Source organism: Aphelocoma coerulescens, chromosome 1A, assembly GCF_041296385.1.
Source record: "Aphelocoma coerulescens isolate FSJ_1873_10779 chromosome 1A, UR_Acoe_1.0, whole genome shotgun sequence".
NCBI lineage: Eukaryota > Metazoa > Chordata > Aves > Passeriformes > Corvidae > Aphelocoma > Aphelocoma coerulescens.
In genome coordinates, this window is record NC_091014.1 from 56,429,382 (window position 1) to 56,452,788 (window position 23,407).

Consider the following 23,407-nt stretch of genomic DNA (forward strand, 5'->3'; position numbering starts at 1 on the left):
ACATTAAATTTTTCTCTAAATTGTCAGACTGGGATATGGACAAGACAGAGAACTGCTGTGTTGTGTCATACTCCAGCCTGAAGAACACAAACAGCATTATTTTCCTGTGTGTCTGAAAAAGAAATCAGAGTCCATGTAAAGGGAGGAAAAAGGTAGGACAAAGGTAGGGCTGAAGAGCCATGTGAAAAGCTGGACAAAATAAGAGAGAGGGGTGTGCCTTTCTTTGGAAGAAGGAAATTTTGAATTCTACCAAGCTATATGGGTTTTGGTTGATTTATTTCCTGCTTTCTGCATGAGCCAGAGCCAACACTTCTTCCCTGTATGCTTCAACTGGGAACTGTGGGAAAGCATTGGCTTCCTTGTTTCTTCTCATACACAGGAGCAAACATACACATACCAACTCATTTTAAAAGATGGCAAACAGTGTCTGCAGCCAGGTCTTCATGGCTTGAAATGGCTGTTTGCTGAGCTCCCTCGAGTTTAAAAAGTGTGCTACTTCAAGCCCTATGTTTTAATTTACAATTTAATGTTACATATCATTGACAATGGCACAAGAAGGAAATAGTATTTTAACTTGCTGGTTCTAGCCCTTTAAAACCACAAAGCCATTTAAGAAAAGACACTAATTGACCGCTTTTTGGTAAAACACATAGTTAAAGCCACTCACATTATTTGTAGTCAAATAAGGAGTTTACTGATTCCCATCCAAGTGAATGGAGAAAGTCCCACTCCTCTGTGACTCAGGACTTCCAAGCTTGCTGGAAAAAAAATAGCCAGAAATGCTTACCTAATCCATTTTATGTAGCCAATGCAAAATATTTTTAACCTAGAAGGACTGGTAGGCTTTCACCAGCACTAAATTAAGTTTATAAGCAAACACAAGCATATTTACATAGAGCTATTAGAAAAGCAAAACCAATAGCAGCAGAACATTCCGCTCCATGATGATTCAGACCCTTAAAATCTGTCGTTTAAAATATAGTAACACTCCTTTTTTAGATAAAATGTATTTTTAATATAGGGTATTCTGGTCCTGTGTGGCTGTGTTCTTTTCTAAAATACAATGAACACATCCGGTATGCCATCATCTTTCTCCCCCACTTTTGTCTGTACTTTGCTGGATTTACAGTAGGGCTGAACAGCCCTGTAGTGCACTGCAGCCCAGGAACATGTCAAAGACATCCTTGGCTGCAGAAACACTTTTTCCTGACTGCAGAACAAGCTGATAAACTCCAGAGGACGATGCTAGAAAATACAGCTCCTTCTTGGAGAAGGAAAATCAGGAGTTTTCTCATCCAACTTACCAGCACAGCGCAGTTGTTTATAACCACTGCTGTAGCAGTGAACAATGAAATGGAAATCTGGGATAAAGAATGATCATATGGTGCCAGAGGTGATGGTACCATGAGTCACCACACACACTTCTGATGCACTGTGCCCATCACTGGCAGCTGCTGGGGGCTGTGGACACAGCATGTGGGCAGGGAAACACACTTGGCGCACGGCTGTTTGCTGAAGTGGGCTTGACAAAACCTAACGATGTGACAAGCTAGGAAGCATTTATTCTTTTTTTAGCCCCAAAGTTTTTTGGTTTGCTGCTTAAAGATGAGATTCAGTGCTGGTATTTCCCTTTATGTGCGCTAAAGCATTGATTGCACTTTGGAAAGACAGACGGGTTGGATGAAACACTGCGCTCCCTCCAGCAGCTCAAGGCTGCTGTATTTAGCTTGATGCTTCTATCTAAAATAGGCCTGTGTGTATTTAGTTAATCTTTTGAGCAGGCTTTCTTACTTCAGCAGCCTTGTGAAGTTTCTTTTAGCAGGAGAGAGAGGAGTAGGCGAGCTAGGGGGTTGCTGCTTTGTAATAAAACTGAAAGAGGCTGACAGGAATTCACACGAAGGTTACCTTGGTTTACTCTGGGCAACCTTAATAATTCAGCAGAGCCTTTCAGTCAGGGCTTCCCACACTGTTCCCCACAGGGTCAGTTTTGCTTATGAGAGTTTCTTGAGGCCATTCAAGGCACCAGCTACTGAGAAACACAAGGCATAGGAGAGGATGGTGCCTGTCAAGAGCTAGAGCTGACAGTTCCTATTAATGTGCAGGGAGGCTTTTCCAGGGAAGATTCTTTGATGTCTCTGACTCTTGGTCACAGTTCATGGGCCTCTGGCTTTACATGTCATGCTTCTTTCTTGAAGGGAACTGCCACCTCTTTCTTTTGCTCAGCCCCACGGTCAGACTGTCCCCTCCTTAGGCCTGACCCTCAGAGCAGGACAGTGCATGTAGCCACCCAGGGCAGACTCAGACCTTGTGAAGTCACAGCTGACATCTCCCACAAAAGTCATGCCGGACGTGCAAGATCATCTGCCTTCCACCATCTTCAGGAAGGCAGAGGGATCACTTCTAAATCCCAAAGTTGTTTTTTTTATTTCAGAGAGAATCCTTTAGAAATTGATGAGAATTTTGCTTGAGCTAGAAGGGAAGGAATTGACTTTCTGCTTTCTGAGATAGTTTCTGGTTAAATAAGTAGCATTGCTACAGTTTTTCCGTAGGCCCCGTTCCACTAATGGAAGCAATAGCTGGTTACTTCACACAATCCTGTAAGACCAGTATATTTTCCAAGAAGAGAGTAGGTGGTGAAGAATGAATAGACTCTTTAGCTGTCTAAATTACTAAGTGCATGTTTTCATGTTTAGTGATAGGGCATCAAAGGCTATGGGTGGGTAAGGAAAACCCTGATTTTTTAAAGAGAGCACAACACGTGCCTATTTCATGGTATGGGCAGGGGTAGCACCTGGTGGGGGAGGTGAAATAATAATAATAGAACCATAGCTTGTCTTGGGTTGGAAGAGACCTTTAAAGATCACCTAGTTCTAACTCCCCCACACCATGGGCAGGGATACCTTCTGCTAGGTCAGGTTGCTCAGGGCCCTATTCAATACTCATCAGAAATAACCAACAAACCAGCTGCCATCTCCTGCATTGCTTGGCGATATTTCTTATCCAAATTTCAGGGCAACACAGTAAAAAATCAGCTCAGGTAGGACTGCTGCCAGGCACTGCCTAGCCCTGCAGATGATGCACTGTCAGCAGCTGTTGCTCAAGATCTAGCTGCCCAGGAGAGAGCTTCTGGTTTGCAGCATGAACATCTGAGCTCTCCTGGGATGCTTAAGCAAGTGTCATGTGGTCATGCAGTCCTCGCTGAAATTGGGAGAAAACACTGTTTTCTTCACTCAGGCTTTTAGGGAGCTGTTGCTTTGCTCTTGCTGCAGGGACTTTGGCTTAGCTACACGACTGGTTTGGACCAGCTGGTGAGTATTTACAAACTAGCCTTGGAGTTGTTTTTTCAATCAGAAATTATAAACTCATGACGGGAAGAGATGGGAGAAACTACACAAGCTGCACTAGTGGGAGGACAAGCTCAGTAATCCTACTCTTCAAATTCATTTGATTTTTAAAGTGCTATGCAGTGCTTTAGTGCTAATTGAAGAGATCCAAAGCAATTATCCTCTTTCAGAAATGAGATACTAACGATGGAGAGCTGAAGCAAGACAAGAGCAAGTGATTAAGCTGATGATAGTGGAGGACTTCTATACATTTGTTGTCATGCAGTGTACATTATTTGTGTTTACAATATGGCCCTCTCTTGTCCTGGTTTTACATTTTTATTCCAATATGAAGGGATTTAACCAGGGTTTCTTATGCAACTCTTAGGAAAACACATGTGGATGTGCAGGACCTGCCTGGAACATGTGAAGGTGATTCAATACTTTGATGAAGTTCAGTGATGATACCAGATTTTATAGCCCCATCATTGGGACATGTTTGGTTACTGTTTTTGCACTGAAGTAGATAAGAAAGGGGACAGAACTCCTTGTGTCTAACCTGGCTGATTTATAAAAGATCATTCATACACTACTTTCGTACACATGATCTTCTTCTGGGCATCAACAACATTTTTTGCTGTAATCAGCTCTGAAAGTGGGCTCTAGTGAGATTAGCAATACTCATTTGAGTGGAGAACTCTGTGTATCCTTCCATGTTAACAAGTAATATGTTTTTCAGGTAGATTTAATTTTGAACAGTTGCTGTACTTACATTGTATATCATTGAACACCTCTGCAATCTGTATTTATATCACTGCACAGATCAGTCTCTCTCAAACGTGACCCAATGTAGCCTTTCCATGCTTTGTTTATATAGTTAGTGACTTGCTTAAAGTCCTTTAGAAAAAAACAGAGAAAGGAACTGGTCTTTCAGTCCACAAAACCCAAAGGTTGGTTTTCCTTTGTGTGCAGTCTTGAAATAAAGAGTAATGTTTCATGTGTTTTAGAGAACTGACTGCTGTACTGCAACATGCAGGAATATCAGCTCTACCCTTCCACTCAAACCTGTGGAAAACACTGCATATGCAAGTGTCAGCAGATTTTGGCTCGTCATCTTAAGAGGAAGAGGCCAGGGTGAGTGCCTCTGCAAAGCTGCAGGGAATAAACACTTCCTCAGCCTGCTTTATTTAACAGCTGGCCATCCATGCCAGCCACCGAAATCTTGAAGCTGGGAAGTCACACTCTGGAGTTTGTTGTTTGGTTTGGTTTGGTTTGGTTTGGTTTGGGTTTTCAACCAGTTCTGTGCCTCCATAGTGATAACAAAGAGATGCAGTTGTTATCAGGTGGCAAGAAAGTTTCAAACTTTCTGACCTTTATGATCCTGAGAGCACAAGCACTCTGTCTGGGCAAGAGCTGGAAATAAACCTAGCAGAGCAAGGCAGCCCTCCAGCTGTTACTCAGAGCTCTGTGCAGTTTGTTTTGGATTCTTCAGCTGATCTTGCAGTCTACTCTTGGGCACATCTTTTTGTTCTGTAAATGCATATCCAGAGTAAAAGTGGCTTTTGTCTGTAAGCTTCAGTCATGTGGGACAGCACTACTTAGGTCTGACAATACATTTGTATATTGTCCTGGAGGGAATAGGACTACTTTGCAATGCTGCTTCTATCATTACCTATATCATTGTGTAAATACCCAAGTAGTGACTGCCCCCCGTCCCACTAGCGTCCCTTTCCTGTGGAAAGGAATGCTCCAGTGTGTCTCTTAGATAATGTCTCTGTGAGGTTTTTAGGATGTCCCCGTTTCTGCTCTGCCTGCTGCAATGCTTGTGCTCTCTGTAACCACTTGTTCACACCATACTTGTGTGTGTACCCAGCAAGAGCTCACATCAATGCGTGCGGCTTGAGCTCCTCTCACAGCACCCTGCTGGGGCTGCCCAGCTGCAGAGCTGCTACATGCTCCTCTTCCTCTCTTCCCCTTCCTTCTCTCTTTTCCTTGAGAAAGAACTTCTCAAAGCACAGAAGGAGAACCTAAAATAGCTGTGCAGATTCATCCTTCGTGTTCCCTCTTACAAAATTTTTCTGAGTACCACCTTTTTCCTCCAAGAAAGCTTTTTCATTTTTCCCCCACTCATGGTGGCTACATACTCTCCAGGTCTTGAAAGGTTTAGTGGTTGGTTTCCTAAATAAGGCTGACCACTTTTGTAAACCCTTGAAAGCTTTGTAATTCAGCTATTGATCAGCAGGGGAAGCAGAGCTCTTGAAGCTGCCCATGCTCGGCTCAGAGGTGCAGCATGGAGGTATATCAGCTGAGCCTTGCAATATCTCTGCACTCTGAAAAATACAGCTTGTCTTCTGAAATGGGAAACCAAGTCACTGACACTGTGTGACCTTTCCCCAGACTGATGGCAGAAGACTCTGTTAAAATCATGCTGTGCTTTATTTCCATCTCTGGGCACAGCCCACTAGCCTGATCTCTCAGAACTTTGTCTGGGTCCAGGATCTAATCCAGTTCCCACACTCACGTATTGTATGTTCTGATACTTTTTTGTCGAAGCCTAGTATCCCATGTTTGGAGCCAGCTATGGAGGGCTCCTACACCATGCAGCTTCAGTACAAAGACTGGATAGGCAAGCAGGCAGAACTGGGAGAGAAGACAACTAGATAAAGGAGGGTTAGTGAAATAAGGTGGTGATATAATTTATCACTAGCTTTTTAAAAGCTACTTTCTGATTTTAGAAGTGCACCTCTGGTGATGCAACTCTTTGTCAACACAGTGTCCCTACAGAGACAACATAAATTCATAAATGGCATTCGAAACCTATCCAGATCCTTTATTATAAGGGAGCTAAGCACCTACCCCCTGACTGTCCTGCAGAGCTTCCTGTGGGCCCCACAAATACATTTGGCTTGCATCTCCAGCCTGCAGCCATGCTAGAGCAAGATCTTATGGACATTTATGAGGTTGCAGCAGGAAAGCAGGCACTGGCAAGGTCACAAAGACTGGATTGCTCAGCCTGGCTCTGGGATAGGGGATTGTACACTTGCTGGGGTGAGAAGTGTGTGGATACGTGGTGGGAGCAAAAGGGACGTGTTCCTCAAGCCCACACATCTTTTCATGTGTCTCCATGTGATCAATACTAAAGATGCAAAAAAGTGAAGAAAAACATCTCCCACGAAAGTTCAGCATGGTTTGAGTTGGCTATCATAGGGCTTGAGACAGATCCCTGCAGTGCTCCAGTTGAAGGTCTACAACCCTCATTTTCTCTGTCTCTTTGGCAGGAATAGTCCAGCCAGTCAATCTCCCACCACTTCTACATCATGTGAAAGAATTGGCATCAAGCTGTCTTACAGTTGAGTCAGAAATCTTGTCAATCATGCCCAGAGTGCAGTAAAACATTGTCTTTCTCTTCCATCATCAAACTAAATCAGTAAGCGAGCTCAAATTCTTGGCTTAGTATTTTTTGCTACATGAGGTGGGCACATATGGTTAGAAAGCAAATGAACTACACAAAGGCAAATTACAGGTTTTATTTCTCCAGGTATCTGCTGTTCACACCATCAGGTTAAGTAAATCTCAAGTACACGATAATTCCCCTTGCCATATGGGGAAAATCTGGGAAACTGGAATATGGTGGTGCCTGGAATGATGCAAGGGGAAGAAATGAGGCAGATGCAAATGGCAGAAAAGCTTAGATGGAATATATTAGTATTGCAGAGGGTTTAGAGGATTTTAGATGTTTGAAGGAAGACTTTTTAACCCCTAGAAGCACAGAACATTTGGGAAAGAAATTGAATTTTTTTGGCATTTTAAAATGAATTAGAAGCATAGATGCAAGAATTATGAAGTTGTGTTTGAAGATTTGTTATTTGGAAATATGCAACAGATTTTTGTCTTATATCAAAAGTAATGTAATTTGTGGTCCAAACAGAAGATCCTTCTTATCATTATCAGTTAACTAATAATTATCTATTTCATGTATATTATAATCTCTTACTTAATTGTTTTTTCCTGTTTCACAGCCTGTAGCACTTTTTTTTCCCACAACATATCTAGTTTACTCTATGGTAATGAAATATTTTGTTAACAAGCATTTTTAATAATCAGTCTATTGTGGCAGAATGGGAATAGAATAGAAAGAAAATGGCACAGAAATGAGGAGGTGTTTGTGATCACAACCAAGACATGAGCCCCATTAGCACTGGGCAAGCTGCTGCAGTTTCCTCTGAGACCCTGGGAGTTGTCATTCCCTGAGGCACCTCTTATCTGGATGAGCCCTAATGCATATTGGCAGGCCCTACATATTAAATACACCCAGCTTCTTGATTTTATTCAGATCAGCACTCTTCAAAGCAGCACGCCTTTCAGCTGAAGGAAATCCCTGCTCTATTAATGGCGTGTCTGGTGCCACTTTCACTCTTATCACCATGAAATCAGGACTTTTACGGTTGCTGCAGGATGCTTGGAGCATGTCTCACAACACACAACATGAACTGCATCAGATCCAAGACTGGAAAGGAAAAAGACAGGGCCTTCCGAGCCCTGATTGCTTCCTTCTTACAAGTTCATCCACTTAATACGCAGAGCATTTACCTCTACAAATTCTCTGGTTTGTACTGCTGTCTCCAGCTTTCCTTTACTACCACTGTGAGGAGCCACTTTGGCATGTGTGTAACTATCAGCCTTAATGGAAGCATTAGTGTCGCTATTGCTTGGGGTAGGAATGACCACAGTACTCTTGGGAAACAAGAAACGGAGCCAGGATGCAAACTCAACTGACTTTCAGATGGAGATGGCTCTGGGGCAGTCAAGGATTAGACACACTGCCTGCTCCAGTTGAGCTGGGTCTGGCTTTGATGATAAGCAATTATTGATGTTGAACAGAGGCCACGAAAGGCTTCCATAAGCTCATTGATGAGAGCCTATTACCACTGAGACAGCACCACAGCTATTAGGTGCCAGTAGGATTTCCAAAGTGAGACTAATTTATGAGGAAGTAATACATTGTTTCCAAGAAGTAGCATATCGTAATTTGTTCTTGGGGGATATTAAAGCCAGAGAGTATTATCATAATAGTCAGATTTATTTTTCACTAGAAAATTTTTCACTATTGTTCCTGGCTTTAGTCATCTTCCCTTGCAATCTACTTGAAAGTCTGATGATCTTACAGCAACATTTTGTCACTTCAGATTGTTTTTCCCCATCTTCTTTTCCTCACTTGCCATTATGAAATAATAGGTAAAAGAGGAAGCAGACTAATTAATTAGCTGTGCAAATGAGGGTGTAGCTCTTGGGAAGTGGTCCCATCTGCACTTGGTTTGATATGCACACCCCCACTATCTTCAGGAGATAAGGCAACCCCCCTACCACAAAACTGATACGTAGGAAGCCCTGGCAGCTTTGCGAAAGGCAGATACAAATAAGATTTGTGAAACCCAGACTTCCAGTTAAATAGCCACCCAAGCAAGCAGAGAGGATTTTTTTAAGCTCTACAGGAATGCAGCAGTAAGAGGATGGAATTATTGCACCTTTATATGTTTCAGTGGCTTAATGAAGCATGTTGAACATTGTGATTAGCTTCTGACAAAGAGATGTCCTGCCATCTCTGACAATCTCTCTGTTTGAACAGAGAAATCGAATGCTCAAGAGACTGACTTCTTGTGAAAATCCATGGCAGGGCGGGTGGAACTAGATGACCTTTAAGATCCTTTCCAGCCCAGGCCATTCTCTGATTCTGGTGAGCTGCTGTCTAACACATAGCAGGAGGCTCGGGCTCTGTGTAGGATTATTGTCCTGATAACTATTTCTGCTCCCCTACCCTGGCATTCCCTCCAGCTGCAGGCCCCTGACTTCTTGCAACTGCCTCAAAAGACACCCCATGGCTCTGCTGGTGTCAGTGGAATTTGTGCTGAATTTCCACATACTCTGGAAAATTTATCCCAGGATCTACATTAGGGCTGTGTCCTGTTGCTGGTGTTTGGGAAAGCTGTCTGCAAACTGAAAACCAGCATGGAAACTCTGCTTCCCTCTGTTCTTTCAGCTGGCATACAGTCTTTTCAACTCTTATGCTGTTTTTAGGTGCTTCAGGTTTACAAAACGTGGAATATTTGGTGGGGTATCCTTTTCCTTTTCTTATTCTAACCTGTATTTTTGTCATTTCCTGATTTACGGAATTTCAGCTGTTGCTGAAAAATACCAAGAAATGTTTAAACATGTGAAGCTCTTGAATCCAGGACTGTAGCAAATGAATCAAAAATCTAAAAAAAATTTTAATCAATTTCAGAACAATTTGCTTTATTCTGTTTTCCATTCTTCCCAAGAAATGCCAAGTTATGCCAAGCTTAGGAATGCTGAAGCCATTCAGGGTGAAACACTGAAAGCTTGACAGTAATAAATAATCTCTCGCTTTCCTCTTTTTCAAAATATACTAGAAATGTGGGAAATACACTTTTTAAAAATATGCTCTATGTGGAAAGCCATCCAGCTGGATTTTGAGTTTCCTAATACAGCTGCCCCTCCACAGAAGCTGACTCCCACGTTATGTCAGTATGCCTGAAGGCAGACAGGGATCCATGTGAATGTATTAAAACTTGAATGCATGCTGAAGGCTGTCTGCAAAATGGATGTGAGGGGTGTAAGTCAATGGTCGTTGCCAGGTGAGGAGCATCCCCTCACCTTCCCACCCACTGTGGGGCAGAAACAAGTGTGCAGTCCCTTATGGTGAGGTGGGGGGATAATCCCTCTGCATTGTTTTTCCATCCTGCTGCCCCCAGCATTGCTCTGTTGAGGCTGTCATGAGCAGCAATCAGATGTAGGCTGGCATGGCCAAGTCAGTTCATTACCTGACAGGATGAGATAACAAGCTCAGGGGAAATCTAAGCACAGTTAACAGCTATCAGCCAGCTGAGCTGGGTTCCCTCTGGATGCTACCGCACATCAGAAAATAACTCCACAAGAGGTTAAGTGAACATTTTGTTCTTGTTTTCTAACACATGTCAACAGGTTTTCTGAGATAACTTGCATCTCTGTGGAGTATATCCTTGAGAGAAAGAAGGTAGGTGCCTGGCTGCTGTCAGTGTGCTGAGTGAGTAGATTGCATATCCTCCCTTGCTCTTCCAAAAATATCAGCCAGGAAGTTTAACTGTGTATTAGTAAGGGGCTGACAGTGCCAGCCTCTTGGCTGTTGTTTTCAAGGTCAGCTCTATTTGACCTTCCTCTTGCCTCATTTAGTTGCTCACATTATTCCCTTCTGATTCCCTGATGGTGCTCACATTGTTGGGATTTCTGTGTGTTCCTGCATTGTCTTCTGGTTAAGCCGATTCCTGCTTATTTCCTCCCTCTCTGCTTGTGCCTTCTCCTCCTCTCCCCATCTCTCTTGCCTGCTCTCTTTCCTCAGGACTCACTCATTCTCCTGTGCCTTTCCCCACCCTGCAGTACAGACCAGATCCCCAGCCTGCAGCTCCATGGTCCCGATACCGTTTTCCCGGCTAGCTTTCAGGAGCAGCTGTTTCACTCAGCAGCAGATGACTCCTGCACTGTGAGAAGCAGCTGCTTGTCTTGCAACTTGAGGAACTCCACAGGAGCTGTTGCCTAGTCTGGAAGCAGCCCATGGGCTGTATTTCCAGCTGTGCAGGGAGCTCCCTTCCTGCAGGCAAGTTTGTGCCTGGCACTGCATTAAGTAGGTGATGTGTCTCCGTGTGAGCCAAAGGAACACTGGTGTACAAAGGGAACATACAGCTTGATGGTGTAGAGCCAGCAGCTCTCCTGCCTGTGGCTCTGGAGTGACAAAATACCACTCAGCAGATCTGTCTTGCTTCTGATGGAGGTGTAGGCTCCTGGCTTTGTTAAATTTGCAGCCCTGCTCACTTGCTACGGTAGGATCTGTACGTGCACGGGGTGGATGCTGTGCTGCACGAAAGCTACAGAGCCAGATTTGGCCTGACAGGCTGAGCCCTCAAGAAGTCCATAGAGAATTTCAAGCAGTAGGAAAATGAGGTCCTGACTTACTCAGCCTGTGCCTGGATGAAAACACCTACTTCTGGAAGTTAAATAACAGTAAGTGTGAGTGATGCAGAAGCAGACTATGAGGTTTTCCAGTGAGCAAAGCAGGGCAAACTGCCGGCAGAAAACCTGCTGGCAGTTTGCACTGCTCCCATTGCAGAGATGATCTCCTCTGTGGCAACACTAATGCAACTGACAAATCGATACAGTGAAGCCACCAACAACTTCATTTAAAAAAAAAAAAAAAAAAAGGTAAAATCTATTTTAATTATATTAGCCAGATAATTAGAAAAATGTGTGTAATGAGCAGAGGACAGTCTGTGCCATCACTCCAAGATACCCAAAGCTGAAGGTCCTGACAGGAACCCCAGAGTGGAGCCAGGCATTACTCTCTGCTGCAGCAGTGTCGTCCTGTTTGATTTCAACCTCTGCGTGCTTTGCCAGAGGGAGATTTCCCTGTGACATCAGTGCTTAGGTTTCCTCTCCTTCTTTCCCAAGCCAACGGCATGCAGCCCAGTCTTAGCAGATAGTGGAGGCTGTGCCAACCGCAGAGGGAAAGGCCAGACTAAGTGCCACGTCCCAAACTCTCTAGACAAGAGAACTTTGCCAGCTCCCAGCATCTCCTGGGCAACATCTTCTACTACAAAACCCCTGGTGGAAAAAAATGACAGGTCACTGCAAATATTGTTGTTTAAAAGGCTCCAGGAGGAGAGTGGTCATGGCCTTGCACTAAGTATGAGAAATGACCACAATTTGGGAAGCCCCGCTGCAGAGGAAATCTGTGTGCCTTCCATGCACGTCATGGGATACTCTGGCCCTACCCAGCCTTGGGACACCCTAGATCATGAGTGTCCATGCTGTTCTTCCCTCACTGCAGGGCAGAGCAGAGACATTTTCCCATTTATTTACTTGCTGGTGCTTTGCAAGGTACCCGTGTTCATTTGGAGAGTGCAAATCTCTCAGCGGAGGAAGCAGCTATGCAAGCACCTGGCAGTGGGGGAGAAACACCTTCACGAACATGCAAGTCCTTATGGACCCTGTCCCAAGGATATTGGCTATTGACAAGAGCCTTGTCCAGCCTCTATGGCTGGGGACAGGTTCCCTCCCGTGGCTAAGAGCTGCCACAGCAGGAACCAGCAGCTCTGTGATGTTGTGCAAGTCTTGCAAAGAGCAGGTGTCTTGTGCTACAGATGCTTCTCCCAAGCCCAGTATCAAATTTATGCCCTACATCTTGCCAGTTAACACCAAGACCTACAAAAGTGTACATGCCTAATTGCTGTACACAGTAATGGAATACTCATTTGGACCCCTTCTGACAGTAGACAAATCTCTGGGATGCTCCTCTTTAACCAGGACTGCACCTATTCTTGAGTGGACGGTCACTCAAGGGAGGGGATTTTTCTTTTTTGTGTTATGCAAGGAGAAAGCACAGGTTCCTGAGCAGAGGACAGTGCAGCACATTTTTACCCAGTCTGTGGTATATAAATCCCCTAAAACCTTTGCTGGCTGTACCACCCAGGTCATCCTGGACTGGTAACAGTGGATGGCTCTGTGCTGGCCCTCACTGTTCCTGCAGTAGGACAAGTGTTGTGGGGGTGTCTATATGAGGTGAGTAGCAAGCTCACAGTTCATGGGCACTCTCCATTGCCTGCTTTTTGGAACAATTGCTGAACCAGTCAGTGCTACTAAAGTGCTCCCTGGTGTGTGTCTGCTGATGTTGTGCAGTCACTGGGTGCGCCAGGACCAGGCGGGAAGTCAGCACAATACCCTGAGATACGTTATCGACTGTAAATGTGGCAGGAAGTCATTAAAGATTTCCTGAGCCATTCCCTGGGAAAAGACCACCTCCAGGCTCCAGCAAAGCCAGAGGACTTGCACTGCCAGGGCTTAGAAATCAAAAGAAAAATTACTCTAATGAGCCAATGTCAGCAGCTCCAGCAGAGAGCCCTGTGCTCCAGATGGATCCTATGCCCATGGAGTCGGGGTGGTGATGGATGATGAGATCTGGGGACATGTGCCAAGGGGCTCTTTGTAGCTTGCTCATCTGAGCCTCCCTAAGGGCTTGGGGACTACAAGAGGTACGGACATGGACGGTCTGAATCCTTTGTGTGTAAAGCTTTGTAAATCCCTGTAGGTGAAAACTGAGAGCTTATTTTAAGAAAGCTGTTTGGTTGCACCATGAGCTCTCACCCACAGCTCCAGGAGGGAGATTCACAATGAGCTCTCCTGGACAACTGGAAAAAGACAATTTTCTGCCATCAGGAGGCAATCAGAGTTTGGGACAAGAGGGTGAGCAGTAAGGGAGACAGAACCAGGTGAAGGCAAGCAGCTCCAGTATTTGTAGGGGGTCATTCAAAGAGACTTGAAGGCAGTCGGGCGTAATTTAAACAATGATACCAATAATGCATGTGGCTCATCTCACTTGATGTATGGAACAACTCTCATTTTTGTTGCTGCAAATATGTATGTCTTGAAAAATATATATGTTCTACCACCAATAATTTTGTTTTGGTTTTCCTCTAAATGTCACCAACCAAGACTTAAAGGTTGTCTTAGCAGATAAAAATTTCTTGGGAAATCACTGTGGAAGTCTGTTTTCTGGGATGTCCTAGAGGTGAAAATTTTTTAAACCATGAGATTATTTAACTGCTGAAATACTTAGTATTCTGGGTAAAAACAAAGTCATCACACCATGGTCAAGGGAGAAGAGTCAAATACTTATATTTCGCAGTGTTCATTTTCTCACTTGAAGAGATGAACAGAATAAAGAGATCTTTCTTATTAAAACAAAGTAAACAAACAAAAAACTCCCATAAACACCAACAAGAGAGGAAAAAATGTGTCAAGATTAGACAGCCAAGCTTCTAGCGTGGAATACTGCGTAGCAACCAGCAGTCCTTTCTTCTCTTGTTGATTAACATACCTGTCTAAGAGACCAAAAGGGGTTTTCTTATCTCAGTCTCACAGTATGTATCTGATATATATGTCTTTGGTCCTCTTCCCACAGGAGAGAAAGAAAAAGAGCTGAAAAAGTTAGGCATATTCCTCCAGCAGGATTTCAAGGGAGAAGCCTGCCTGCCTGGACTGTAAGGAGGTACCCAAAGGGACACAGGGGCATCCTTCAGGACTGGTAACAGCACTGTTCAGCCTTGCTCTTGCTGAGGAAGTTTCCGCACAACGCTGCAACCATGAATTTCCTCCGGCGGCGTCTCTCAGACAGTAGTTTCGTGGCAAACCTGCCCAATGGCTACATGATGGACTTGCAGCGCCCTGACAGCTCCACGAGCTCCCCAGTTTCTCCCGCCACGGAGAGGAAGCATCTGCAGCCACCCCAACCCTCGCACTCTTCCTCTACCGGCAGCAGCATCTTCAGCTCCATCTCCAGCGCCATGAAGCAAACCACGCAAGCGGCTGCAGGGCTGATGGATCACTCGGCCGGCCCCACACCCCCCATGGCACAGAAACCCAAGATCCTCCTGGTGATCGATGACGCGCACACGGACTGGTGAGTCATCGGCGATCCCCCACTGAGTTCAGCTGCACATTCTCAGGGATCTGGGAATCATGGATAATCTGCAGGGGGTGCATAGATACTTTGACATCTGAGTCACCAGCTCTGGCCCCAGGCTGGTGTCTGTCAGACGACTTGCATGAACAGCAGAGTGGGTTTTTTCATAACTTTCTCGGTAAAAAACGTTCATTTGGTATTCATTGACCAACTTCTTCATAACTTTAATATATGAACATGCATAGGAGGTTCTTGGCTCAGCAGACTTAGCCAAGCTGTCATATCTAGCAACGATTCTAAGAGATAACAGCTGAAGGTGTGTTAATGATGTGGTTCGGGACCTTAATCCACTGTGCTGACTCTAAAACTTAGAAGTGACTCAATCTCTCCAGCTCTTCATCTCTCTTGAGCTTTCCTCTGTATGCAAATTTATACATAAATTCTGGTAAGATAACCAAGCTTCCTACTACCTGTCAAGGGCCCTTCACCTGCTGAGCATAGCAACAACTATTGCCAAAGGGATCTCAGGCTCAGCTAAGCCTCAAATTTGTCTTGTTCATGCAGGTCTTTTTACACACAAAAGTTTGGAAGTTTGTTTCCTATGGTATCGGGTAGCACAGTACACTTTCCAAAGGGTAGGACAATTGTAGTCTTCTGAAATGCTAGAGAAATGACTTACTGTTTTTTGTATACTCCTTTTCGAAGTCAGCTGGTTTAGAAAGCTTTAGGCAACCTGTCTTAGTCTTATCTGAGGAAAAATCCAGAGAATGTGTTGAGGAGATGCTCTTGCTTCATCTGCCAGCTTGTCGCAAGACAAAAGAAGGAAAGAGTAGCCCAGGTAAGGAGGCGGCATTGAAGACTTCAAAACTAAAGAAGCTGGGTTACTGGGTCTTGGCCAAGGCAGATTAGTTTATTTTTCTTTTTATCCCACACCACTCTTTGGTACAGCTGTCACCTTTGGTCTTCTCTGTTTAACTAGAAGAGTGGGGACAGGTGAGACCTACCTTTTTAGGTGTATCTCCACAAATCAAGAGCTTAGCTCTTACCTAAAAAGAGACCACAACTGAGTACAAGTAGGTCAAGCATCTTCAACCAACTTGAAGTAAGAGAGGGAAAACAGTGGGATTTTTCTCAAAGCAAGAACAACTTCTTAACCGAGTGGGAAAGTCCCTGATAAAGTTGTCACCATGAATGTTTCCCTGGCCTAGTGTCTTTCATCACAGTAGCAGCCCCTCAGTGCCAGCTCGTTCAGTCGGCAACACCAGTCTGGCTCAAGCAGACCTGATCTCTCTTTCCTGGGCGCACCACGAGCCTCCCGCAGGCTGATGCTCACTAACCTCTGTCTCTGGGAAGTGCTTTTGCAGTTCCTTGGAGATGCTGCCAGGTGGCAGTCCCTTAACACAGCATCCTCGGTCTGGGATGGAAGTGCCTTTGTTGCACAGCTCTAGCATCTGGGGCTCAGCCAGCACTGTGTAGCGCAAACACCGTGATCAGAGAGGAAAGCCCCAGCTCAAAGGCCAGTCTAGTCTTCCCTCGAGATTAATGGTTCTCAGGGTAGTCGGGGCAGGGAAAAGGACAAGGAGGGATTGGACCCTGCTGCAGTGTTTTCGTGTTTTAAAATACACATACTTCATTTGAATCCCTGCCTTTACATCTCCCAGCTGCGGTTCTGTCATGCAGACTTTGTGGTCTGTGAGCTGAGCTTGCTGAGGGAGCAGCAGCTGGGATATATAAAGAGGAAGTATGGCTACCCATGCTGTCCTCACTCCTCCACTCCTGTAAGCACTCCATGCATCCTGCCGTCTTGGCTATCCCTCTGCTGTCTATAACTGAGCAGTTTCTAGGAACTATGGGATACCCCTTTCATTTATCCCAGCGCTCTGACTCAACCCACAAGTTTGCAGGTATCAAATGCTGCTTGCAAAGGCTCCCTGCCTTTACTTTCTCTAAGGCTGTGAGGACACTGAACAAAATTAGTGTATGAATTCATGATCATACCCCGATGTATGTATGACATGAAAAACAAGGAAAGAACATTACTAACCCTTCCCTGCCATGGCTCTTTGCAGCATGAACAGAAATACATGTCTGGAAACTTCCCCAGCTTAAAGGCAGCAGTACATGGTCCTTTCTGAGAGAACATACCAATGCAACCACTCCAGTGGGCCAGGAGTGCTTCTTGCTGGTTGATTTTTGTGTCTCCAGGAAACTCAGTGAGACCCTTGAGAGCAGCACTGAAGAGCAGTGGCTCCATGGCTCCATGAATGTTTATTTTTGGTAAGGTACTTCTGAGCAATGCTAGCCACCTTCTTGGTCTCAGGCAGGGTGTTATGTGAGTTCAGGCTGAGCAGCCTCAGGAAGCAGTGTTTGCCTTGTGAGAGCCCAGCTGACGAAGCTGATTATCCAGGGATTCTGACTATCCACTCTGCATCATGTACGGAAACAGTCCCCACTTTGGAAGGTGAACAACAGCACATTGTTACTTCTGTGCTGGTGATTCTGGGTTTGGAAGAGCATCATGTTTGTAATGTGTTTCATCTCCTCCTGCTCTGGTCTTTCTACTTGTGAAACCTTTGTATTTGGTTTCCAAGAAACACTTTCCTCCTCCTTTTGAAATAGTTTACAAAAAAAATCCCCAAGAAATAACTACTGAAGTGCTGCCCTTATTTTAAGGGTGGGGGCTTCCACAGTGCCTCCTCCCCAAGAGCGTTACACAGAATTTACAACAAGGACCAGCTTGTTCACGGACAGGAAGGGTGAGAGACAGTGGAATCTGCCATTTGATTTCTCTTCTCTAAATGAAAACACTTTCTCAGAATTGGAGACTGTAGCAATATGGCCAAGCCAGACATTAATTTATCATCACTGTTTGTATTACAGGGAAGGGCTGCAATTGTGGATTAGGATGAGGTGTTGCACAAGTGCGTGGCGAAAAGCTTTAGCGACCCAAACAGGCAAGTGCAAGTAGAACACACTTCAAAGTGACAAATGGCAGTCTTTTCTGTTTCTGAGGAGCTACTATGTCTCTGATGGTACAGTACAGCACTCGATTTCTCTCAGAGGTCTGAAGGAAAGAAAGAGCATGCATGGGAATCTACGGCCTGTCTTCCACTATAAAATCCTTGCCATTCTTGACATGCAATCTGCTCTGGTTTATTCCAAAGGCAAAGCACTATAAAAACCGTGTGAGTCCCACGGAATATGATCAGCTGCTTTCTGCATTAGCAGTAGTAAAAGAAAGGTACATTCTATTAAAAACAAGGGAACTCACCCAGCTTTCTGTTAAAGTGGCAACATTCTGACAAATTTTCCATTCTCCTCAAAGACACAGCTCTAGACATTTCAAGGAAGCATGCAGTGAATTGCCTTGTGTAGGATGTGCACGAGAGGAAAATGCTATCTATACAGCTCCCTTGTGCTCTTGGCTTTGACAGGCAGCCCTCAGAGGAACGCACAGCAGTGAATGTACCTGTGCATCAACACACCAGGGAAAATCTTGGCTTCTCTTCTGTCGTTACTGGCACATTTCTCAGCTGGGGAGCCTGCACCTGGAGAATGAGGCTCCTTCCGATGGGCTGGGAGTATCTGTGCCTTGGGAGGCTTCCAAAAATGCATCCGCAACTCACCTAAAGCAGTTGCCAGAAAAAATGGAGCTCAGACATGAATACACGTGCATGTGTTAAACACACAGCAAAAGGGAGCAGGACCATGAGGAAAGGAGACAGCAGAACTCCAGGTGGTGGCACATGGGCCAGCTCTGGCAGCCTGACCTCAGCCAGGAGGAAAGCATCCCACCTCTGGCAACCTCCTCGCCCACCATGCTATTAAGAAAATTATGCTCTTGCTGGATTGAATTTCTCAGCAGATCAAACAGGATTTTGTACTGTGAATTATTAACCCCTGTCCTCTGTGAAAGTGCTCAGCTTTCCAGCCTAATGCCTCGTGTTTAAACAGCTTATGGGGGAAGTGATCAAGCACAGCTAAGGCTCCTATTAGCCACACATGCTAAAAGAGTCACTTTCCAGACCAGACAGCACAACAAAGTTGTTCTTGTTACATTTTCTGGGTATCTAAGTTACATTTGTGAAACAGCTCATGTGGCTTTTCAAAGCCATTGGTGTGTTTTGCCCGAGTTTCAGGCTGTTTCAAGAGCTCACAGTGCTGTGTTTGGTGCCTTGCCCAAAATACACGTGCCCTGTGTGCAGCAGCTCCACACATGAGGATTGTGACATGCTTCTCCAAAAAATAAGTCACAGAGGATGTTTTAGGAGACACAATACTGCATTGTTTTTTCTCCCCTTTAATTTACGGCCAAATCTGCCTGAACATCCTGTCTCCAAAAATTTTAAGATCAAGGAAGAGAAAAACTGTGATTAACACTGAATGAAATCCTCTTAATGCATTTGAAATGGTTCTTTGTATAACAATAACGCCATGATTCAGGTCTAATTGTGGACTGATTGACAGGATTACTGTTTTATACTGGTCAAAGGAAATGATCAACTTCTTTTAAAAAGAAAATTATTTTTACTTCTGAAACATGAAAATATTGAGCTGTAAATATGTCATTTGCCTAAAAATGTGACTGGTCAAATAATAATACCCTAATACTGAATTTTATTAGCAAGGGAGTTCCTACATCCTAGGTTTTTTTCAAGGAATTCCTTTTAAAAATATTCAATGACTGTCATGAGTCATTTCATGCTTTCAATAGGCTGAAGGTGATGTACTAAGGCTCCCATTAAGAGGAATATTTCTGCACCTAACTCTTTTAAACATAATGGTAAGTTTTGCAGTTCAAGCTTGAATTTAGGAATTTGCTGGTTAAATTGCAAAGTTTTGTCCATATTTCCTGATAAGAAATCCCAAATCGTCTAACATGGTGAAAATAGATTATTATGGATTAGCTTTTTTTACACAGTGGTGACCTTTTAATATTTCACAAGTTCTGTGCAACAGTGCAGCAATAATTTGAAAAAACGTACATGTAAAATTGACGTTTTCACAAATCTGGTTTAAAAGCCCTTATATTTTCATCCTTTAGCCTTGTCTACCCAGGACCAAATATTTTTGTTCCTATACTTCTTGCCAAGTTCCACTTTTTGAGAAGTGGAAAGCAGAAAGTGGGGGCAAGCTTGTGTTAAAGGAGTGTGTGTGTTTGTGCACATGTACATGCCTGTAAGCAGCATGGAGAGTTTCTGTATTCCCTAGAATACAGACATAGGGGTGAGAGGGAGGCAAGGCTGTCAAAAGTTTTCAAGAAATTGCATTTATCACATCACTTTCCAATCTGTTTTAGGTATATCACCGTCGTGTCTGTCTGTATTTTTGTCCTGCATATGTAAAGTATCTTGGGATCTAGTCCCCCTAAATGAAAGGTGATACAGAAATGTAAAGGATTAGTATCATTACAAAAATAGACACAAGGAATATGGAAAACATTCCCCACCAGGTTATAACTGTGTTAATGCAAGTCAAATCTGGGTCCTTAATTACTTTACCAGAGTTCCTATAAATGCATAGAATTTAACCTCAGAATGTCCTGCCTAGTCCTGTACATGTTAAAAAAAACCAACAAACCCAACCCTCAGATACATTTCTCAGAGTTTGTGAGCCAGATTTCTTCTGCCTGGAAGTCCACAGCCCTGCCCCAGTGTTGGCCCAAGTTAGTCCAGCTCTCCTGCTCCTCAAATTCAAGGAGAACTGAAGCAGCTGGAAAAAAAATATTGCAAAATCCTCAACAAAAAATGATACCCCTTGCAAACAGCTCCAGGCCATAATATTTAGATTTAGCAATGTGGAAATGTTCCAGCAATGCACTGTTTTGATAACACACAAAATCAAATTGCTGCCTCATGTTGTACTTAATGCAGTACCCCACCTCCACCCCCTACCCTCCAACCCCCAGCTCTTTGTGGCAGGAGGAATGTGACCACAGTACAGCCTGGGTGGGGGACCAGACCTACAGCAAAGTGTCCTTCCTATTCTGACAGCTCGGAGAAGCACAAAAAGCTGTGCCCAAAAGCAATAGCGCTGCACTAACTAGTGCTTCTTCTCTTGGTGGGGGGATGGCTTTGATTACCCCTGTTTGATGAGCAGGAGGTGGCACAGGAAGATGCTGGGAGGCCAGCATTGTGTGGGACTCCACAATTCCTTGAATACAAAGAGTGGCCTGAATGGTTGTGTGTGCAGTCCTTAAAGTGCTGCTGGCTTGCCAAGCCAGGTCTCCCCGGAAAACAGGCCTTCAGAAAGGGAGGGCTCACTAAAGAAGATTTTAAAAACCCTTCTCCGTTGCTGCCTCAAAGCTTCCCTTTCCATGTGCATTCAAGCCAAGAAAATCCTCCCAGCCCTGTAGGGTGGGACCTCAGTTCTCATCAAGGACCTCACCAGAGGACTTCCTTTATCCAAAAATCCCTAACCCATACTGCCATCAGAGCACAGCACAACCCCCTTCGGGTGAGGCGTTCCTTCCCTTGATGTGATCCCATAACTAATAATGTTTCAGGGGTGGTTTTACAGTAACCAGAGTGGGCTGGGTTTTGTGGTTCTTCCCAGAAGGCAACAAAAGAAGTCTGTTCCCACAGCCCAGCCGAGGACACTGAGGACACACCTGCAGCGCTGCAGAGCTGGCGCTCCGTTCGGTGGCCACAGCAAGTCAGGTGGTGACAGCACCGAGAGCAAGGTGATCTCACCCCAGGGAACAGGGCTGGTCACAGCACTGCTGTGCCCCAGGGATGAAGCTGAAACTTCTATGGAGCTCCTGCCAAAGTATCAGTGTGTTTAGGGTTACCTTTTGACCCAACACAAACCTGAGGTTTACCCATTGGTCCCTCCCTGTTGGTATGTACAATGTAAATACCTTTTCTTTCTTTGTGCACTTGTCTCTGGTCCATTTAACTTTTAATTCAAACCTTGTTTCCTGAGGTGTCAAAGCACGCATCCATCACTCTTATTCACCACCCTGACACCCCCACCCCTTGCCCCAAGGTACTCTTGCAGAGTAAGTATTAACTACCAACCAGTCCATCCCACAGCTGAACAGTGCGTAAAGGTCTCTGGGCCAAAGCAGATGTGGACAAAAGCTCCAGCAGTTTGCAGACCTCAGCATTTATTGAGTGATTTTTCCCATCCCTATGCCCTGGGCAGTCAGGACTTGACCATCTCAAAATTCTTACTAGGTACAGCTGAGAATTTCTGAAGTGGGGAAAGTGGTGGAGGGGGTGAGAACTGGCTCCTGAAAGGAAAACCTTCCTTATTTCCACCCTTGAAATAAAAGGGCACAAATGCATCTCTCCTCCCCCTTCCCCTCCCTGCTGCCCTTATAGCATGTAGGGGCTGGGGGGGTCGGGGCATTCCAGCAGCTGCTGGCCAGTATCCTGGAAACTGCCTCCTTTTTCCCAGTCCCAGCCCCTTTTATGAAGGAGACAATGCGGACATACAGTGAGTGCCTTGTGCATCACTTGGGCCCCCAGGCCCTTTGACATGGGGATTTTGTGCAGTGCCTCACCATCTCCCCACCCTCCCCAAGGTGCCCCCACACCCAAACCAGGGGACTTCAGCCTCGCCTTTTCCTGCATTATCCAGAAAGAAATTACATGCCTTATTTTCCCAAGGGCTTGAGAGAAATATGTGTAATGTGATACCAGGGAAATAATTCAGATAATTCCAGAATTTATCCATGGATGCCTTTTGGTTTGTTTATCCAGGTCTCTTCTTCCCATTTCTCTCCTTCTTTCTTCCACCCACTCCCTTGCCCACCTCTCCCCAAGAGTCCCACGCATTTCTCTCTTCATCGTGTGTTTCTCTGGCCCCTCCACAGGGTAGGAAAGGCTGCTTCCTGCTCCAGATAAGAAGTGGTTTCCATCCAAAGCATCACTTGGCTTTCTTTGCTTGCTGTGTCTTCATCCAGAGGCACAAGCTCAGTCAGAGGATTTGGAGGAATTTACCACTACAATATCCTGGTGTCCTTCTTTTTCATGCTCTCAGTGAGGGGAGCCCATTTTTGGGTTGAAGATACAAGCAGCTCATGAGTTTGTAGCTCAAGGCTTCTGTTGAACAGTGATACAGATGTGAGTCTGGGTTCACTCACATCTCAGGGGCTTTGGACTCAGGCTTATTAGTTCATCTGAAGAATGGCTTCCCAGTTTCCAAGACAGCATTCCAATATTTGCTGTATCAGTTCCACTGAGGTCTCTCCTAGGAAGATCTGAAAATCTGTGAATTAGCCTGAGGTCGGTAATTGGAGGTAAATTGATCACTTATTATTCCCTGCTGCTGTTAAAGGTACACTCCATATCTGACAGAAAACTGTTGTATATGCTTCCTCCAGCCATGGCAATTGAGGCAGACTGGGGCTGGTTTGCAGAATATCTCTGCAAAATGAACTTCTATCCTTTCCAGATTACTTCATAAGAAGAGCCATTGGGTTTCATATGTCCCTTCAGTCATGTCAGAGCTGAGGCAGAAAGTGAAAGTTATGTTTGTCTGATGCCTTTGCACCCAGAAAATATGTCCTTTTCCAGAGCACTCAGCTTCTTCATCAGAAAGAGAGCGGTGTTCAAGGCAAGCTTCTCTCCTA

At 44.7% G+C, this 23,407-nt stretch overlaps 1 protein-coding gene across 1 annotated transcript in view; it reads left to right on the top strand.

The window, feature by feature from the left end:
- Positions 1–23,407, top strand: part of SYN3 (synapsin III) — a 236,808-nt gene that overhangs the window by 57,017 nt on the left and 156,384 nt on the right. The window contains exon 6 of the mRNA XM_069002932.1: positions 14,329–14,826. Coding sequence (XP_068859033.1) covers positions 14,510–14,826 — 317 coding nt within the window. The 5' untranslated portion in view covers positions 14,329–14,509. The remainder of the gene's footprint in view (positions 1–14,328; positions 14,827–23,407) is intronic.